This window comes from Carcharhinus amblyrhynchos, chromosome 2 (genome assembly GCF_965287045.1).
Source record: "Carcharhinus amblyrhynchos chromosome 2, sCarAmb.v2.hapA, whole genome shotgun sequence".
Taxonomy (NCBI): domain Eukaryota; kingdom Metazoa; phylum Chordata; class Chondrichthyes; order Carcharhiniformes; family Carcharhinidae; genus Carcharhinus; species Carcharhinus amblyrhynchos.
The window spans coordinates 148,725,613-148,745,619 of NC_137325.1; the positions used below are offsets into that span (position 1 = coordinate 148,725,613).

Sequence of the window (20,007 nt, forward strand, 5' to 3'; positions counted from 1 at the left end):
ATCCCCATCCCTTTTCCTGCCTAGGTCACTGGTGTGATCACGGCCCCCACAATTCCCGGGCCAGCTCCGCCCCGGAGTGCCCTGATGTCCAGGCACCACCCTTCAGTAATGGCGATTCCCCCCACACCCCTCCAACCCTGGTAGACCCCCTCCCCTCCAGCCTGTCCCAATTACTGACCTTCCTCCAGCCCAGACCGATCCTGTGGCAGCAGGGTTTCCCACCCCCCTGCAATTGCCCCTAGGCCGTGCCCACAATGGGCCCCACCTCCTTCGCACTGTCCAATGTCCGGTGGGCAGTGCTAAGGTGTCCTCTGGGCACGGGCACTTTGCCCCTTCAGCAGTGCTAGGGGTCATAGGCTGGCACTACCAGGGTGCCCATGCCCACAGGGCACCCCCCCCCCCCCCCGACTGCCTGACCCCCTGGGGGGCCCCGATGCCTACCCCGATGCGGGGTCTCCCACTAGTTCCCTGAATGTGGGGAGCTCTCTAAACCCTGCCAGAGTGAAGAACCCCCTGCGGTGTGGGAGATCCACTCAGGAACGGCAAGTTCCGAGCCGATAATCAGATATAAAATAGATTTAAAATACATTTTAAAAAGATTTAAATCTCTTCCTGCCGGTTTGCAGTGTGAACCTGACTGTGACTGTTCTCCAGCTCTGGGAGATGCACAGGCGTTCCTGGGAAATGGCCAACCTGCCATTCTCACACCAGAAAAACCACGATGGGTGAATCAGGCCCCCAGTTTCTGAATTTTCTCCCCATTTAAAAAATAGTCTGTGTCTCTATTCTTCCTCCCAAAATGTGTAACCTCAGACTTTCCCACACTGTATTCCATCTGCCACTTCCTTGTCTAATTTGCTAGCCTGTCCAAGTCCTTCTGTAGCCCCCCCCCACCTCACTGTCTCACAGTGCTGATATAGTTGGGGAGGGGGTTCCGGGGGAAGGTGGGCTGTGGGTGGTTGGGCCAGAGGTGTTTGTTCTTCTGAGGGAACAAATGAAGCCGGGATTCACAGTTCACCCGGGAAACTTCACTCCTACTGACTCTGGTCCCGCAGCTCACTGAACTTCCCAGCCCGCTGACCCCAGCCCGGTGACCCCAGCCCGGTGACCCCAGCCCGGAGACCCCAGCCCGCTGACCCCAGCCCGGAGACCCCAGCCCGCTGACCCCAGCCCGGAGACCCCAGCCCGGAGACCCCAGCCCGGAGACCCCAGCCCGGAGACCCCAGCCCAGTGACCCCAGCCCGGAGAACCCAGCCCGGAGACCCCAGCCCGCTGATCCCAGCCCGGAGACCCCAGCCCACTGACCCCAGCCCGGTGACCCCAGCCCGGAGAACCCAGCCCGGAGACCCCAGCCCGCTGATCCCAGCCCGGAGACCCCAGCCCACTGACCCCAGCCCGCTGACCCCAGCCCACTGACCCCAGCCCGCTGACCCCAGCCCACTGACCCCAGCCCGGTGACCCCAGCCCGGAGACCCAGCCCGGTGACCCCAGCCCGGAGACCCCAGCCCGCTGACCCCAGCCCGGTGACCCCAGCCCGGAGACCCCAGCCCGGAGACCCCAGCCCGCTGATCCCAGCCCGGAGACCCCAGCCCGGAGACCCCAGCCCGGAGACCCCAGCCCGCTGACCCCAGCCCACTGACCCCAGCCCGGAGACCCCAGCCCGGAGACCCCAGCCCGGAGACCCCAGCCGGGTGACCCCAGCCCGCTGACCCCAGCCCGGAGACCCCAGCCCGGTGACCCCAGCCCGGAGACCCCAGCCCGGAGACCCCAGCCGGGTGACCCCAGCCGGGTGACCCCAGCCCGCTGACCCCAGCCCGCTGACCCCAGCCCGGAGACCCCAGCCCGGAGACCCCAGCCGGGTGACCCCAGCCCGCTGACCCCAGCCCACTGACCCCAGCCGGGTGACCCCAGCCCGGTGACCCCAGCCGGGTGACCCCAGCCCGCTGACCCCAGCCCGGAGACCCCAGCCCGCTGACCCCAGCCCGCTGACCCCAGCCCGGAGACCCCAGCCCGGAGACCCCAGCCCGCTGACCCCAGCCCACTGACCCCAGCCCGGAGACCCCAGCCCGCTGACCCCAGCCCACTGACCCCAGCCGGGTGACCCCAGCCCGCTGACCCCAGCCCGGAGACCCCAGCCCGGTGACCCCAGCCCGGAGACCCCAGCCCGCTGACCCCAGCCCGCAGACCCCAGCCCGGTGACCCCAGCCGGGTGACCCCAGCCCGCTGACCCCAGCCCAGTGACCCCAGCCCGGAGACCCCAGCCCGGAGACCCCAGCCCGCTGACCCCAGCCCAGTGACCCCAGCCCGGAGACCCCAGCCCGCTGACCCCAGCCCGGAGACCCCAGCCCGGAGACCCCAGCCCAGTGACCCCAGCCCGGAGACCCCAGCCCAGTGACCCCAGCCCAGTGACCCCAGCCCGGAGACCCCAGCCCGCTGACCCCAGCCCAGTGACCCCAGCCCAGTGACCCCAGCCCGCTGACCCCAGCCCGGAGACCCCAGCCCGGTGACCCCAGCCCGGAGACCCCAGCCCACTGACCCCAGCCCGGAGACCCCAGCCCGCTGACCCCAGCCCGGAGACCCCAGCCGGGTGACCCCAGCCCGGAGACCCCAGCCCGCTGACCCCAGCCCGGAGACCCCAGCCCGGTGACCCCAGCCGGGTGACCCCAGCCCGCTGACCCCAGCCCAGTGACCCCAGCCCGGAGACCCCAGCCCGCTGACCCCAGCCCGGAGACCCCAGCCCGCTGACCCCAGCCCGGAGACCCCAGCCCGGAGACCCCAGCCCAGTGACCCCAGCCCGGAGACCCCAGCCCGGAGACCCCAGCCCGCTGACCCCAGCCCAGTGACCCCAGCCCGGAGACCCCAGCCCGCTGACCCCAGCCCGGAGACCCCAGCCCGCTGACCCCAGCCCGGAGACCCCAGCCCGGAGACCCCAGCCCGGTATCAGTAGAGTTAGAGAAGGTGACCTTGCCTCACATCATTGTGGGTGAGCACTTGGCACGTCATCACATTCAGGGCTATGGGCCAAGTGCTGGCAGGTGGGATTAGGTGGGAGTTCAGATGTTTCTGTCAGCACAGACAGGATGGGCTGAATGGCCTCTTCTGCGCCAGGTTCCTGTCAGATTATTTTTACCGTGTAGCTCGTATGATAACAGCCTGATTCATGGTGAGTTAATTGTCCTTCTTGTGTCCCCTGTGTAGGATTAACCAGCTGCGTGTGTATGTACAAGCCTACACTGTGGCCTACAAGATACTGTGCCCAAAACAAGGCAATGAGAAGTGATGGGAGTGACACTTGATGTGTTAACCTGTGACAGAGTGACTGGGAGAGGCGTCATCACGGATTTGTACACTGGGGCCATACATTGCACTCCGATGAAGCAACTCTTCTTCAAAGCCAGTTAGCCACCGTGAAAGGTCCAGGCCGATTTAACCCCTTCAGGGTTGTTGTTGATCTATTGCAGTGTTCAGATAATGTAACACTGGAAAACTATGTGCACTCATCACACTGTACACTCACTGCCTGTCACAGGCACACACCGCCTGTCACACTCACTGCCTGTCACACTCACTGCCTGTCACACTCACTGCCTGTCACACTCACTGCCTGTCACACTCACTGCCTGTCACACTCACTGCCTGTCACACTCACCGCCTGCCACACACCGCCTGTCACACTCACTGCCTGTCACACTCACCACCTGTCACACTCATTGCCTGTCACACACCGCCTGTCACACTCACTGCCTGTCACACTCACCGCCTGCCCCACACTGCCTGTCATACTCACTGCCTGTCATACTCACTGCCTGTCATACTCACTGCCTGTCATACTCACTGCCTGTCACACTCACCACCTGTCACACTCATTGCCTGTCACACACCGCCTGTCACACTCACTGCCTGTCACACTCACCGCCTGCCCCACACTGCCTGTCATACTCACTGCCTGTCATACTCACTGCCTGTCATACTCACTGCCTGTCATACTCACTGCCTGTCATACTCACTGCCTGTCACACTCACTGCCTGTCACACTCACCACCTATCACACCCACTGCCTGTCACACTCACCGCCTGTCACACTCACCGCCTGTCACACACTGCCTGTCATACTCACTGACTGTCACACTCACCGCCTGTCTCTCACTCACCACCTGTCACAGACACACACTGACTGTCACACTCATTGCTTGTCACACTCATTGCCTGTCTCTCACTCACCGCCTGTCACAGATATACACTGACTGTCACCCTCACCGCCTGTCACAGATACACACTGACTGTCACCCTCACCGTCTGTCACAGATACACACTGACAGTCACACTCACCACCTGTCATGCTCACCACCTGTTTCTCACTCACTAACTGACACGCGCCGCCCTTCAACCCCACACATCGCCCGTCATGCTCGCCTCCTGTTTCATTCACCGGCTGTTTGAACAGACGGTTGTTATTTCACATTTTCCTGTATTCGTGCAGCACCTAAATCGTTCCACACGTTTCCCAGGAGTGATTACCCAACAAAGATTGACACAGCGAGGGAATTTGCTCAGATAATCGGCAGCATTTTCAAACAGAGATGTTTAAGGAGCATCTTAGCCGGAAAAAGCAGGCTCACCAGAGAGACGTTTAGTGAGAAACTCCGAGCCTCGAACCCAGGTAGGCAGCGGAAGACATGGTCAGGATTGGTGGGAATCTGTAGCTACTTGTTCTCCACAAACACACTTAATCTTCACCCCCTCCAGTCCCTGTACACACTCACAACCTCCTCCAGTCCCTGTACACACTCACAACCTCCTCCAGTCCCTGTACACACTCACAACCTCCTCCAGTCCCTGTACACACTCACAACCTCCTCCAGTCCCTGTACACACTCACAACCCCCTCCAGTCCCTGTACACACTCACAACCTCCTCCAGTCCCTGTACACACTCACAACCTCCTCCAGTTCCTGTACACACTCACAACCCCCTCCAGTCCCTGTACACACTCACAACCTCCTCCAGTCCCTGTACACACTCACAATCTCCTCCAGTCCCTGTACACACTCACAACCCCCTCCAGTCCCTGTACACACTCACAACCCCCTCCAGTCCCTGTACACACTCACAACCTCCTCCAGTCCCTGTACACACTCACAACCTCCTCCAGTTCCTGTACACACTCACAACCCCCTCCAGTCCCTGTACACACTCACAACCTCCTCCAGTCCCTGTACACACTCACAACCCCCTCCAGTCCCTGTACACACTCACAACCCCCTCCAGTCCCTGTACACACTCACAACCTCCTCCAGTTCCTGTACACACTCACAACCTCCTCCAGTCCCTGTACACACTCACAACCTCCTCCAGTTCCTGTACACACTCACAACCTCCTCCAGTCCCTGTACACACTCACAACCTCCTCCAGTTCCTGTACACACTCACAACCTCCTCCAGTCCCTGTACACACTCACAACCTCCTCCAGTTCCTGTACACACTCACAACCTCCTCCAGTCCCTGTACACACTCACAACCTCCTCCAGTCCCTGTACACACTCACAATCTCCTCCAGTCCCTGTACACACTCACAACCCCCTCCAGTCCCTGTACACACTCACAACCTCCTCCAGTCCCTGTACACACTCACAACCCCCTCCAGTCCCTGTACACACTCACAACCTCCTCCAGTCCCTGTACACACTCACAACCCCCTCCAGTCCCTGTACACACTCACAACCCCCTCCAGTTCCTGTACACACTCACAACCCCCTCCAGTCCCTGTACACACACATAACCCCCTCCAGTTCCTGTACACACTCACAACCCCCTCCAGTTCCTGTACACACTCACAACCCCCTCCAGTTCCTGTACACACTCACAACCCCCTCCAGTTCCTGTACACACTCACAACCCCCTCCAGTCCCTGTACACACTCACAACCCCCTCCAGTCCCTGTACACACTCACAACCCCCTCCAGTCCCTGTACACACTCACAATCTCCTCCAGTTCCTGTACACACTCACAACCCCCTCCAGTCCCTGTACACACTCACAACCCCCTCCAGTCCCTGTACACACTCACAACCTCCTCCAGTCCCTGTACACACTCACAACCTCCTCCAGTCCCTGTACACACTCACAACCCCCTCCAGTTCCTGTACACACTCACAACCCCCTCCAGTTCCTGTACACACTCACAACCCCCTCCAGTTCCTGTACACACTCACAACCCCCTCCAGTCCCTGTACACACTCACAACCTCCTCCAGTTCCTGTACACACTCACAACCCCCTCCAGTTCCTGTACACACTCACAACCCCCTCCAGTTCCTGTACACACTCACAACCTCCTCCAGTCCCTGTACACACTCACAATCTCCTCCAGTCCCTATACACACTCACAACCTCCTCCAGTCCCTGTACACACTCACAACCTCCTTCAGTCCCTGTACACACTCACAACCTCCTCCAGTCCCTGTACACACTCACAACCCCCTCCAGTCCCTGTACACACTCACAACCCCCTCCAGTTCCTGTACACACTCACAACCCCCTCCAGTCCCTGTACACACTCACAACCTCCTCCAGTCCCTGTACACACTCACAACCTCCTCCAGTCCCTGTACACACTCACAACCCCCTCCAGTCCCTGTACACACTCACAACCCCCTCCAGTTCCTGTACACACTCACAATCTCCTCCAGTCCCTGTACACACTCACAACCTCCTCCAGTCCCTGTACACACTCACAACCTCCTCCAGTCCCTGTACACACTCACAACCCCCTCCAGTCCCTGTACACACTCACAACCTCCTCCAGTTCCTGTACACACTCACAATCTCCTCCAGTCTCTGTACACACTCACAACCTCCTCCAGTCCCTGTACACACACAACCCCCTCCAGTCCCTGTACACACTCACAACCTCCTCCAGTCCCTGTACACACTCACAACCTCCTCCAGTCCCTGTACACACTCACAACCCCCTCCAGTCCCTGTACACACTCACAACCTCTTCCAGTTCCTGTACACACTCACAACCTCCTCCAGTCCCTGTACACACTCACAACCCCCTCCAGTTCCTGTACACACTCACAAACTCCTCCAGTTCCTGTACACACTCACAACCTCCTCCAGTCCCTGTACACACTCACAACCCCCTCCAGTCCCTGTACACACTCACAACCCCCTCCAGTCCCTGTACACACTCACAATCTCCTCCAGTCCCTGTACACACTCACAACCTCCTCCAGTCCCTGTACACACTCACAATCTCCTCCAGTCCCTGTACACACTCACAACCCCCTCCAGTTCCTGTACACACTCACAACCCCCTCCAGTCCCTGTACACACTCACAACCCCCTCCAGTCCCTGTACACACTCACAACCTCCTCCAGTCCCTGTACACACTCACAACCCCCTCCAGTCCCTGTACACACTCACAACCTCCTCCAGTCCCTGTACACACTCACAACCCCCTCCAGTCCCTGTACACACTCACAACCCCCTCCAGTTCCTGTACACACTCACAACCCCCTCCAGTCCCTGTACACACACATAACCCCCTCCAGTTCCTGTACACACTCACAACCCCCTCCAGTTCCTGTACACACTCACAACCCCCTCCAGTTCCTGTACACACTCACAACCCCCTCCAGTTCCTGTACACACTCACAACCCCCTCCAGTCCCTGTACACACTCACAACCCCCTCCAGTCCCTGTACACACTCACAACCCCCTCCAGTCCCTGTACACACTCACAATCTCCTCCAGTTCCTGTACACACTCACAACCCCCTCCAGTCCCTGTACACACTCACAACCCCCTCCAGTCCCTGTACACACTCACAACCTCCTCCAGTCCCTGTACACACTCACAACCTCCTCCAGTCCCTGTACACACTCACAACCCCCTCCAGTTCCTGTACACACTCACAACCCCCTCCAGTTCCTGTACACACTCACAACCCCCTCCAGTTCCTGTACACACTCACAACCCCCTCCAGTCCCTGTACACACTCACAACCTCCTCCAGTTCCTGTACACACTCACAACCTCCTCCAGTCCCTGTACACACTCACAATCTCCTCCAGTCCCTATACACACTCACAACCTCCTCCAGTCCCTGTACACACTCACAACCTCCTTCAGTCCCTGTACACACTCACAACCTCCTCCAGTCCCTGTACACACTCACAACCCCCTCCAGTCCCTGTACACACTCACAACCCCCTCCAGTTCCTGTACACACTCACAACCCCCTCCAGTCCCTGTACACACTCACAACCTCCTCCAGTCCCTGTACACACTCACAACCTCCTCCAGTCCCTGTACACACTCACAACCCCCTCCAGTCCCTGTACACACTCACAACCCCCTCCAGTTCCTGTACACACTCACAACCCCCTCCAGTCCCTGTACACACTCACAACCTCCTCCAGTCCCTGTACACACTCACAACCTCCTCCAGTCCCTGTACACACTCACAACCCCCTCCAGTCCCTGTACACACTCACAACCTCCTCCAGTTCCTGTACACACTCACAATCTCCTCCAGTCTCTGTACACACTCACAACCTCCTCCAGTCCCTGTACACACACAACCCCCTCCAGTCCCTGTACACACTCACAACCTCCTCCAGTCCCTGTACACACTCACAACCTCCTCCAGTCCCTGTACACACTCACAACCCCCTCCAGTCCCTGTACACACTCACAACCTCTTCCAGTTCCTGTACACACTCACAACCTCCTCCAGTCCCTGTACACACTCACAACCCCCTCCAGTTCCTGTACACACTCACAACCTCCTCCAGTTCCTGTACACACTCACAACCTCCTCCAGTCCCTGTACACACTCACAACCCCCTCCAGTCCCTGTACACACTCACAACCCCCTCCAGTCCCTGTACACACTCACAATCTCCTCCAGTCCCTGTACACACTCACAACCTCCTCCAGTCCCTGTACACACTCACAATCTCCTCCAGTCCCTGTACACACTCACAACCCCCTCCAGTTCCTGTACACACTCACAACCCCCTCCAGTCCCTGTACACACTCACAATCTCCTCCAGTCCCTGTACACACTCACAACCTCCTCCAGTCCCTGTACACACTCACAACCTCCTCCAGTCCCTGTACACACTCACAATCTCCTCCAGTCCCTGTACACACTCAAAACCTCCTCCAGTCCCTGTACACACACACAATCTCCTCCAGTCCCTGTACACACACACAACCCCCTCCAGTCCCTGTACACACTCACAACCCCCTCCAGTCCCTGTACACACACAACCCCCTCCAGTCCCTGTACACACTCACAACCCCCTCCAGTCCCTGTACACACTCACAACCTCCTCCAGTCCCTGTACACACTCACAACCCCCTCCAGTCCCTGTACACACTCACAACCCCCTCCAGTCCCTGTACACACTCACAACCCCCTCCAGTCCCTGTACACACTCACAACCTCCTCCAGTCCCTGTACACACACAACCCCCTCCAGTCCCTGTACACACTCACAACCTCCTCCAGTTCCTGTACACACTCACAACCCCCTCCAGTTCCTGTACACACTCACAACCTCCTCCAGTCCCTGTACACACTCACAACCCCCTCCAGTCCCTGTACACACTCACAACCCCCTCCAGTCCCTGTACACACTCACAACCCCCTCCAGTCCCTGTACACACTCACAACCTCCTCCAGTCCCTGTACACACACAACCCCCTCCAGTCCCTGTACACACTCACAACCTCCTCCAGTTCCTGTACACACTCACAACCCCCTCCAGTTCCTGTACACACTCACAACCTCCTTCAGTTCCTGTACACACACAACCCCCTCCAGTCCCTGTACACACTCACAACCCCCTCCAGTTCCTGTACACACTCACAACCCCCTCCAGTTCCTGTACACACTCACAACCTCCTCCAGTTCCTGTACACACACAACCCCCTCCAGTTCCTGTACACACTCACAACCTCCTCCAGTTCCTGTACACACTCACAACCCCCTCCAGTTCCTGTACACACTCACAATCTCCTCCAGTCCCTGTACACACTCACAACCTCCTCCAGTTCCTGTACACACACAACCCCCTCCAGTCCCTGTACACACTCACAACCTCCTCCAGTCCCTGTACACACTCACAACCTCCTCCAGTTCCTGTACACACACAACCCCCTCCAGTCCCTGTACACACTCACAACCCCCTCCAGTCCCTGTACACACTCACAACCCCCTCCAGTCCCTGTACACACTCACAACCCCCTCCAGTCCCTGTACACACTCACAACCCCCTCCAGTCCCTGTACACACTCACAACCCCCTCCAGTCCCTGTACACACTCACAACCTCCTCCAGTCCCTGTACACACACAACCCCCTCCAGTCCCTGTACACACTCACAACCTCCTCCAGTTCCTGTACACACTCACAACCCCCTCCAGTTCCTGTACACTCTCTTTAACCTCCTCCAACCCCCTGTACATTCAGTGAGGCCGCACACTGACACAGTGGGTTCGCATTGCTGCCTCACAGCACCAGGGACCCGGGTTCGATTCTTAGCTCAGGTCACTGTCTGTGTGGAGCCTGCACATTCTCCCCGTGTCTGCGTGGGTTTCGTCCGAGTGCTCCGGTTTCCTCCCACACTCCAAAGATGTGCGGGTTAGGTTGATTGGCCATGTTAAATTGACTCTAGTGACAGGGATCTAGCAGCGGAAATATATGGGGTGACTTCACCTGCCTGGAGGTCAGAGTGGGAACTGCGGTGAGTTTTTACTCAGAGCTGGCCCCAATCAGATAACCGTTACCCAATAAAATCAATAGTGTAGATTCTTGCTGCTTTATTAATAAACCAGGTTTGTAGTTTACAGCCAGTCTGTCAGTCTCCCATCATTTACTGTGACTCTGGTGATAAATGAAGACATGTTGGAGAGTTATGTCCCATGTACGTTGTGAGAGCATTCAGAGTGAATCACACTGCCCTGGGCCCGGTTCAGAGTGAATCACACTGCCCTGGGCCCGGTTCAGAGTGAATCACACTGCCCTGGGCCCGGTTCAGAGTGAATCACACTGCCCTGGGCCCGGTTCAGAGTGAATCACACTGCCCTGGGCCCGGTTCAGAGTGAATCACACTGCCCTGGGCCCGGTTCAGAGTGAATCACACTGCCCTGGGCCCGGTTCAGAGTGAATCACACTGCCCTGGGCCCGGTTCAGAGTCAATCACACTGCCCTGGGCCCGGTTCAGAGTGAATCACACTGCCCTGGGCCCGGTTCAGAGTGAATCACACTGCCCTGGGCCCGGTTCAGAGTCAATCACACTGCCCTGGGCCCGGTTCAGAGTGAATCACACTGCCCTGGGCCCGGTTCAGAGTGAATCACACTGCCCTGGGCCCGGTTCAGAGTCAATCACACTGCCCTGGGCCCGGTTCAGAGTGAATCACACTGCCCTGGGCCCGGTTCAGAGTGAATCACACTGCCCTGGGCCCGGTTCAGAGTGAATCACACTGCCCTGGGCCCGGTTCAGAGTGAATCACACTGCCCTGGGCCCGGTTCAGAGTGAATTACACTGCCCTGGGCCCGGTTCAGAGTGAATCACACTGCCCTGGGCCTGGTTCAGAGCGGAGGGCAGAAGTTTCAGCTCCTAATGGGACTCAGATCTTTCCTGTGCAGACAGGGAGTGGGCTTCACATACGCAGACAGGGAGTGGGCTGCACGTACACAGACAGGGAGTCTTCTGCACGTATGCAGACTGGCAGTGTTCTGCATGTACGCAGACTGGGAGTGGGCTGCACATATGCCAACAGGGAGTGGTCTGCATGTACACAGACTGGAAGTGGGCAGCACGTACACAGACTGGGAGTGTTCTGCACGTACGCAGACTGGGAGTGTTCTGCATGTACACAGACTGGGAGTGAACATAAGAACATAAGAAATAGGAGCAGGAGTAGGCCATCTAGCCCTTCGAGCCTGCCCCGCCATTCAATAAGATCATGGCTGATCTGTCGTGGCTCAGTTCCACTTTCCCGCCCTCTCCCCATAACCCTTAATCCCTACTCTTATCAAAAACCCATCAACCCGCTTCTTAAAAATATTTAGCGAGGCAGCCTCCACCACTTCAACGGGCAGAGAATTCCAGAGATTCACCACCCTTTGAGTGAAGAAGTTCCTCCTCAACTCCGTTCTAAACCGCCTCCCCTTTATCTTGAGGCTGTGCCCCCTAGTCCTACTGTCTTTTTTGAGCGGGAAGAGTCTCTCCACCTCTATCCTATCCATCCCATTCATCATCTTATACGTCTCAATGAGATCTCCCCTCATTCTTCTAAACTCTAACGAGTACAAGGTTCTGCATGTACGCAGACAGGGAGTGTTCTGCACGTACGCAGACTGGGAGTTTTCTGCATGTACGCAGACAGGGAGTGTTCTGCTCGTACGCAGACTGGGAGTGTTCTGCATGTACGCAGACAGGGAGTGTTCTGCACGTACGCAGACTGGGAGTGTTCTGCACGTACGCAGACTGGGAGTTTTCTGCATGTACGCAGACAGGGAGTGTTCTGCTCGTACGCAGACTGGGAGTGTTCTGCATGTACACAGACAGGGAGTGTTCTGCACGTACGCAGACTGGGAGTGTTCTGCACGTACGCAGACTGGGAGTTTTCTGCACGTACGCAGACAGGGAGTGTTCTGCTCGTACGCAGACTGGGAGTGTTCTGCACGTACGCAGACTGGTAGTGTTCTGCACGTACGCAGACTGGGAGTTTTCTGCATGTACGCAGACAGGGAGTGTTCTGCTCGTACGCAGACAGGGAGTGTTCTGCTCGTACGCAGACTGGTAGTGTTCTGCATGTACGCAGACAGGGAGTGTTCTGCTCGTACGCAGACTGGGAGTGTTCTGCACGTACGCAGACTGGGAGTGTTCTGCATGTACACAGACCACCTCACACCCCCATTTAGTGTTTCACTGTAAGTAGAGACTATAGGTGGATTTCATGACCTCGCTCAGAAGAGATCCCTCCCAAGGCCAATGGAAATTTCCATGGCAGGTGAGCTGGTACAGTTCCAGCCTCAGCCTCAATGTGAAGCTTCTGACTTTTGATTTAACAGTTTTTCCTTAATTAATGATGTGGAGATGCCGGCGTTGGACTGGGGTAAACACAGTAAGTCTCACAACACCAGGTTAAAGTCCATCCAACTGGTTTATTTGGTAGCACGAGCTTTTGGAGCACTGCTCTTCAGCCACTCACCTGATGAAGGGGCAGTGCTCTGAAAGCTCGTGCTACCAAATAAACCTGTTGGACTTTAGTCTGGTGTTATGAGACTTCTTACTGTGCTGAATGTGAGTGGTGCTCTCAGTGTATATCCATGGACTGGTTTGAAAAGATTAAACCTTGTAAATTTCTTTATGCAGTGCGATTGCAAACAGCAAAAATCACACAGAATCACAGATTACCATGATGCAGAAGAGGCCCTTCAGCCCATCTAGTCTGCACAGGTACATGAAAGGCCCTGCCTGCCCACCTAATCCCATTTCCCAGCACTCGGTCCATAGCCCTGAATGTGATGATGTGCCAAGTACTCATCCAGGTACCTTTTAAAGGATGTGAGGCATCCCCCCTCCACCACCCTCCCAGGCAGCGCATTCTAGACCCTCACCACCCTCTGGGTAAAAAAGCTTTTCCTCACATCCCCCCTAAACCTCCCACCCTCACTTTTAACTTGTGTCCCCTCGTAACTGACCCTTCAACTAAGGGGAACAGTTGTTCCCTCTCCACTCTGTCCGTGTCCCTCATAATCTTGTACACCTCGATTAGGTCACCCCTCCATCTTCTCTGCTCCAGAGAAAACAACCCAAGCCTATCCAACCTCTCTCATAACTGAAATGCTCCATCCCAGGCAGCATCCTGGTGAATCTCCTCTGCACCCCCTCCAGTGAAATCACATCCTTCCTATAATGTGGTGACCAGAACTGTACACAGTGCTCCAGCTGTGGCCTCACCAAAGTTCTATACAACTCCATCATGATCTCACTGCTTTTGTAATCTATACCCTGATTGATAACGGTAAGTGTGCCATATGCCTATTTCACCATCCTATTAACCTGTCTTTCCACTTTTAGAGATCTATGGAGAAACACATCAAGGTCCCTTTGTTCCTCGGGACTTCCCAGTGTCAGACCTTTCATAGCATACTTCCTTGTCAAATTACTCCTTCCAAAGTGTATCACCTCACACTTTTCTGGGTTAAATTCCATCTGTCACTGTCAGCCCATTTAACCATCTCGTCTACATCTTCCTGTAATCCAAGACACTCCGTCTCACTGTTAACCACCCGGCCAGCCTTTATGTCATCAGCAAACTTACCCCTCATATAGTCATCAATGTCATTTATATAAATGATGAACAATAGGGGACCCAGCACGGATCCCTGTGGTGTGTCACTGGTCATGGCCCTCCAGTCACTAAAGCAGTTGTCTGTCACCACCCTCTGTCTCCTTCTACAAAGTCAATTATAAATCCACCTTGTCAGATCACCCTGTATCCCATGTACATTTGTCTTCTTGGTAAGTTTCTCATGTGGGAATTTGTCAAAGGCTTTGCTGAAATCCATGTAAACTACAGCAACCACACTCCCCTCATCCACACAATTGGTTACAAGTTCACAAAATTCAATCAAATTTGTTAGGCATGACCTTTCTCTGTCAAACCATGCTGACTATCCCTGATCAAACCTTGCCTTTCCAAATGGAGATAGATTCTCTCCTTCAGAATCTTCTCCAGTAGTTTCCCAACCACAGATGTGAGACTCACTGGTCTGTAGTTCCCTGGCTTGTCTCTACAACCATTCTTAAACAGCAGAGCCACATTAGCTGTTCTCCAATCCTCTGGCACCTCCCAGTGGCCAAAGAGGAATTGAAAATTTGGGCCCTGCAATTTCCTCCCTTGCCTCCCACAACAGTCTGGGACACAATTCATCCGGACCTGGAGATTGTCCACCTTTAAGCCCCCCCGCCAAAACCTCCAATACCTTGTGGAATCCCTTTCCCTGAATCACGAGGGTTGCACTGAGCATGTACTTTCCCCATGGTTTCCAGAGTTTGATGCCATCACTCTAACTCTCCCTAAGACTCTGGTTGATAAACTGATGAATTTTAACTCCTAATCGTCTCTCAATAATTTTGGCATGAAATTCAACACCTGATCAGATTGGATTTCTTTGGGTAAAAGATTTGGCCATCCCCTCTCTGAGGTGAAATACTCCTGATAGGGGATGATTTCAGGAATTCTCACTGATAAGTCCGTGATAGTCACAAATATTGATTTCCACTGCCTGCTTGTTGGTCAGGGACAATCACAACCCACGGAAGATCCTCTCTGAAAGCTGGGATAGGGATCAAAGTTGCTGGTGAGGAAAGGTATCTCCAATTATAAGCTTTTCATCAAATTCCCCCCCTAAACCTCCTACCCCTCACTTTCAACTTGTGTTCCCTCATAACTGACCCTTCAACTAAAGGGAACAGTTGTTCCCTATTGACCCTGTCCATGTCCCCATAATCTTGTACACCTCGATCAGGTCGCCCCTCAGTCTTCTCTGCTCCAGAGAAAACAACCCAAACCTATCCAACCTCTCTCATAATTTAAATGTTCCATCCCAGACAGTATCCTGGTGAATCTCCTCTGTACCCCCTCCAGTGCAGTGGGCCAGTGGGCTGATGAATGGCAGATGGAGTTTAATCTAAACAAATGCGAGGTGATTCACGGCAGAGTGGGAAAGTGGAACTGATCCACTTCAGATCAGCCATGATCTTATTGAATGGCGGGGCAGGCTCGAGGGGCTAGATGGCCTACTCCTGCTCCTATTTCTTATGTTCTTATGATGCATTTTGGTAGATTGAACCAGGGCAGGACTTACTCAGTTAATGGTAGGGCGCTGGGGAGAGTTACAGAACAAAGAGATCTAGGGGTACATGTTCATAGCTCCTTGAAAATGGAGTCACAGGTGGACAGTGTGATGAAGAAGGTATTCAGCATGCTTGGTTTCATTGGTCAGAACACTGAATACAGGAGTTGGGATGTCTTGTTGAAGTTGTACAAGACATTTGTAAGGCCACACTTGGAATACTGTGTCCAATTCTGGTCACCCTATTACAGAAAGGGTATTATTAAACTAGAAAGAGTGCAGGAAAGATTTACTAGGATGTTACCAGGACTTGATGGATTGAGTTATAAGGAGAGGCTGGATAGACTGGGACTTTTTTCTCTGGAGCGTAGGAGGCTGAGGGGTGATCTTATAGAGGTCTATAAAATAATGAGGGGCACAGATCAGCTAGATAGTCAATATCTTTTCCCAAAAGGTAGGGGAGTCTAAAACTAGAGGGCATAGGTTTATGGTGAGAGGGGAGAGATACAAAAGTGTCCAGAGGGGCAATTTTTTCACACAGAGGGTGGTGAGTGTCTGGAACAAGCTGCCAGAGGTAGTAGTAGATTTTATCTTTTAAAAAGCACTTAGATTGTTACATGGATACGATGGTATAGAGGGATATGGGCCAAATGTGGGCAATTGGGATTAGCTTAGGGGTCTTAAAAAAAATGGTGGCATGGACAAGCTGGGCCGAAGGACCTGTTTCCATGCTGTAAACCTCTGTGACTGTATGACCAACATTTACCTGAGCTCTTCCCTTTTATATACCGATAGAAGCTGTTATGATCCTTCTTGATATTTTGCGCTAGTTTTATTTGTAATTTACCTTTGCTGTTTTTATTAGTTTTTAGTATCTCTTTGTTTCTGTTTGAAAGTTTCCCAATCTTCCAGCCTGCCGCTGCCCTTTGAATATGATATACCTTAGTTTCAGTCTTTATATTGTCCTTGGCCTCCTTGTTTAGCCATGGATGTTTTTTAGCCCCCTGACCTTCTTTCTTCCTGACTGGGATATATTTTAGTTGTGAGGACTTGGGTACCTCATTAACCAATTGTCACAGCTCATCCACTATTCTAACTTTTAGCCTTCCTGCTCACTCTACTCAAGCCAACTCTGTCCTCATGCCAATGTAACTTCCTTTGTTTACTTCCAGATCGCTAGTGTAAGACTCCACTTTCTCACCCCCAAACTGAATCTTAAATTCTATCATACTATGGTCACTACACCCTAGAGGATCCTTAACTATAAAGTCATTAATTAATCCCTCCTCATTACACAGCACCCAATCCACATTAGCCTGCTTCCTGGTTCCACAACAATCTCTAATACCTTCAATGAACTCTGCCTTCAGGCTACCCTTGACAATTTGATTCTTCCAATTTATGCACATATTAAAATTACCCATGATTATTACCGTACCTTTTTTGCGAGCCCCCAGTATTTCCTGGTTTACACTGTGCCCCACTGCGGAACTGTTGCTTGGGGACCTATAGATTACTCCTCCTTCTCCCGTTTGCTTCAGTATATGTTAGGGGATCCCCCGGGTTCAATTCCCGGCTCCGGTCACTATCTGTGTCAAGTTTGCACATTCTCCTTGTGTCTGCGTGGGTTTCCTCCAGGTGCTCTGGTTCCCCCCCACAGTCCAAAAATGTGCAGATTAGGTTGATTGGCCATGCTAAAATTGCCCTTAATGTCCTGAGATGTGTGGATTAATGGGTAAATATGTAGGGATAGGGGGGCAGGGCCTGGGTGGAATTGTGGTCAGTGCAGACTTGATGGGCTGAATGGCCTCTTTCTGTGCTGTAGGGTTTCTATGTCCCTTTCTAAAAGGGGCAGCAGCAATGTGGATATAAGATTGGCTAAATAATAGGAATAGGTCGATGTATGTTTTTCAGGCTGGAGGAAGGTTAGTAGTGGAGTTCCGCAGGGGTCTGTATTGGGACCCTTACTCTTCCTGCTAAACATTAATGATCTCGATCTTCATGTAAGGAGCACAATGTAATAGGAAGAACCATAGAAATCCACAGTGTAGAATATGGGCATTCAGCCCATCAGGTCAGCATTGACTCTCTGGAAGAGTATCTTACCCAGACCCACCCTATCCCCATAACCCTGCACATTTAGCATAGCCAATCCATCTAACGTACACATCTTTGGAGTGTGGGAGGAAACCGGAACACCCGGAGGAAACCCACGCTGGCACGGGCAGACTGTGCAGTGGCACAGTGGTTAGAACTGCTGCCTCACAACTCCAGGGAGCCGGGTTCGATTTCCAGCTTGGGTCACTCTCTGTGCGGAATCTATATTTCTGAATGATGTGCTGGTTAGATCCATCGGCCATGCTAAATTGCCCCTCAGTGTCCCAGGATGCATTTGTTAGAGGGATCAGCAGGGTAAATATGTGGGGCTACGGGGATAGGGCCTAAGTAGGATTGTGTTTGGTGCAGACTCAATGGGCCAAATCGCCTCCTTCTGCACTGTAGGGATTCTACAATTTTATGCAGACTCAGCACAGAGAGTGACCCAAGCCAGGAATCGAACCCAGGACCCTGCTGCTGTGAGGCAGCAGCGTTAACCAGTGTGCAATCATGTTGCCCTAGAGAGACAGTTTTAAGGTAGTGCAGCAGCAGAGGGACCTGGGTATATGTGTATAGGTCATTGAAGCTGGCAGGACAAGTGGAGAGAGCGGATAATGAAGTATACAGTATTCTGGGTTTATTAATAGAGGCACAGGGTACACGAGCAAGGAGGTTTTGCTGAACGTATACAAAAATACTAGTTAGATCACAGCTGGAATATTGTGCACAGTTCTGGGCCCCACTCTATAGGAAGGATGTGAATCCATTGGAGAGAGCGCAGGAGAGGTTTACAAAAATGGTTCCAGGGTTGAGAAACTCCAGCAATGAGGAGAGATTGGAGAGGTTGGGACTGTTCTCCTCAGAGAGGAGAGGCTGAGAGGAGATTTGATAGAGATGGTCAAAATCATGAGGGGTTTGGACAGAGTCGATCAGGAAAAACTGTTCCTGCTCGGAAAAGGATGGAGAATGAGGGGCACAGATTGAAAATGATTCGCAAAAGAAGTGATGGAGACATGAAGAGAAATATATTCATGCAGTGAGGAGTTAGGAATACACTGTCTGAGAATGTGGTGGAGACAGATTCACACAGCGAGTGGTTAGGATCTGGAATGTACTGTCTGAGAGTGTGGTGGAGACAGATTCACACAGCGAGAGGTTAGGATCTGGAATGCACTGTCTGAGAGTGTGGTGGAGACAGATTCACACAGCGCGAGGTTACGATCTAGAATGTACTGTCTGAGAGTGTGGTGGAGACAGATTCACACAGAGAGTGGTTAGGATCGGGAATGTACTGTCTGAGAGTGTGGTGGAGACAGATTCACACAGCGAGTGGTTAGGATCTGGAATGTACTGTCTGAGAGTGTGGTGGAGACAGATTCACAGAGCGAGTGGTTAGGATCTGGAATGTACTGTCCAAGAGTGTGGTGGAGACAGATTCACAGAGCGAGAGTTTAGGATCTGGAATGTACTGTCTGAGAGTGTGGTGGAGACAGATTCACACAGCGAGAGGTTAGGATTGGGAATGTACTGCCTGAGAGTGTGGTGGAGACAGATTCACACAGAGAGTGGTTAGGATTGGGAATGTACTGCCTGAGAGTGTGGTGGAGACAGATTCACAGAGCGAGTGGTTAGGATCTGGAATGTACTGCCTGAGAGTGTGGTGGAGACAGATTCACAGAGCGAGTGGTTAGGATCTGGAATGTACTGCCTGAGAGTGTGGTGGAGACAGATTCACACAGCGAGTGGTTAGGATCGGGAATGTACTGTCCGAGAGTGTGGTGGAGACAGATTCACACAGCGAGTGGTTAGGATCGGGAATGTACTGTCCGAGAGTGTGGTGGAGACAGATTCACACAGCGCGAGGTTAGGATCGGGAATGTACTGTCTGAGAGTGTGGTGGAGACAGATAGACTCCGACTGGTCAGGATCTGGAATGTACTATTGGGAGTGGGGTGGAGACAGATTGAAAAGGGAATGGGGTTGATAAGTAAAAAGGAGAATGTCCTGGTTACGGGGAGAAAC

At 53.8% G+C, this 20,007-nt stretch overlaps 1 protein-coding gene across 2 annotated transcripts in view; it reads left to right on the forward strand.

The window, feature by feature from the left end:
* Window positions 1-3,692, forward strand: part of LOC145359533 (uncharacterized) — a 129,248-nt gene extending 125,556 nt beyond the window's left edge. For both annotated transcript variants that reach the window (XM_080214168.1, XM_080214178.1), the window contains one exon: window positions 3,199-3,692. In XM_080214168.1, the coding sequence (XP_080070294.1) occupies window positions 3,199-3,280 (82 nt within the window). In that variant the 3' untranslated portion in view covers window positions 3,281-3,692. The remainder of the gene's footprint in view (window positions 1-3,198) is intronic.
* Window positions 3,693-20,007: the final 16,315 nt, after the last annotated feature.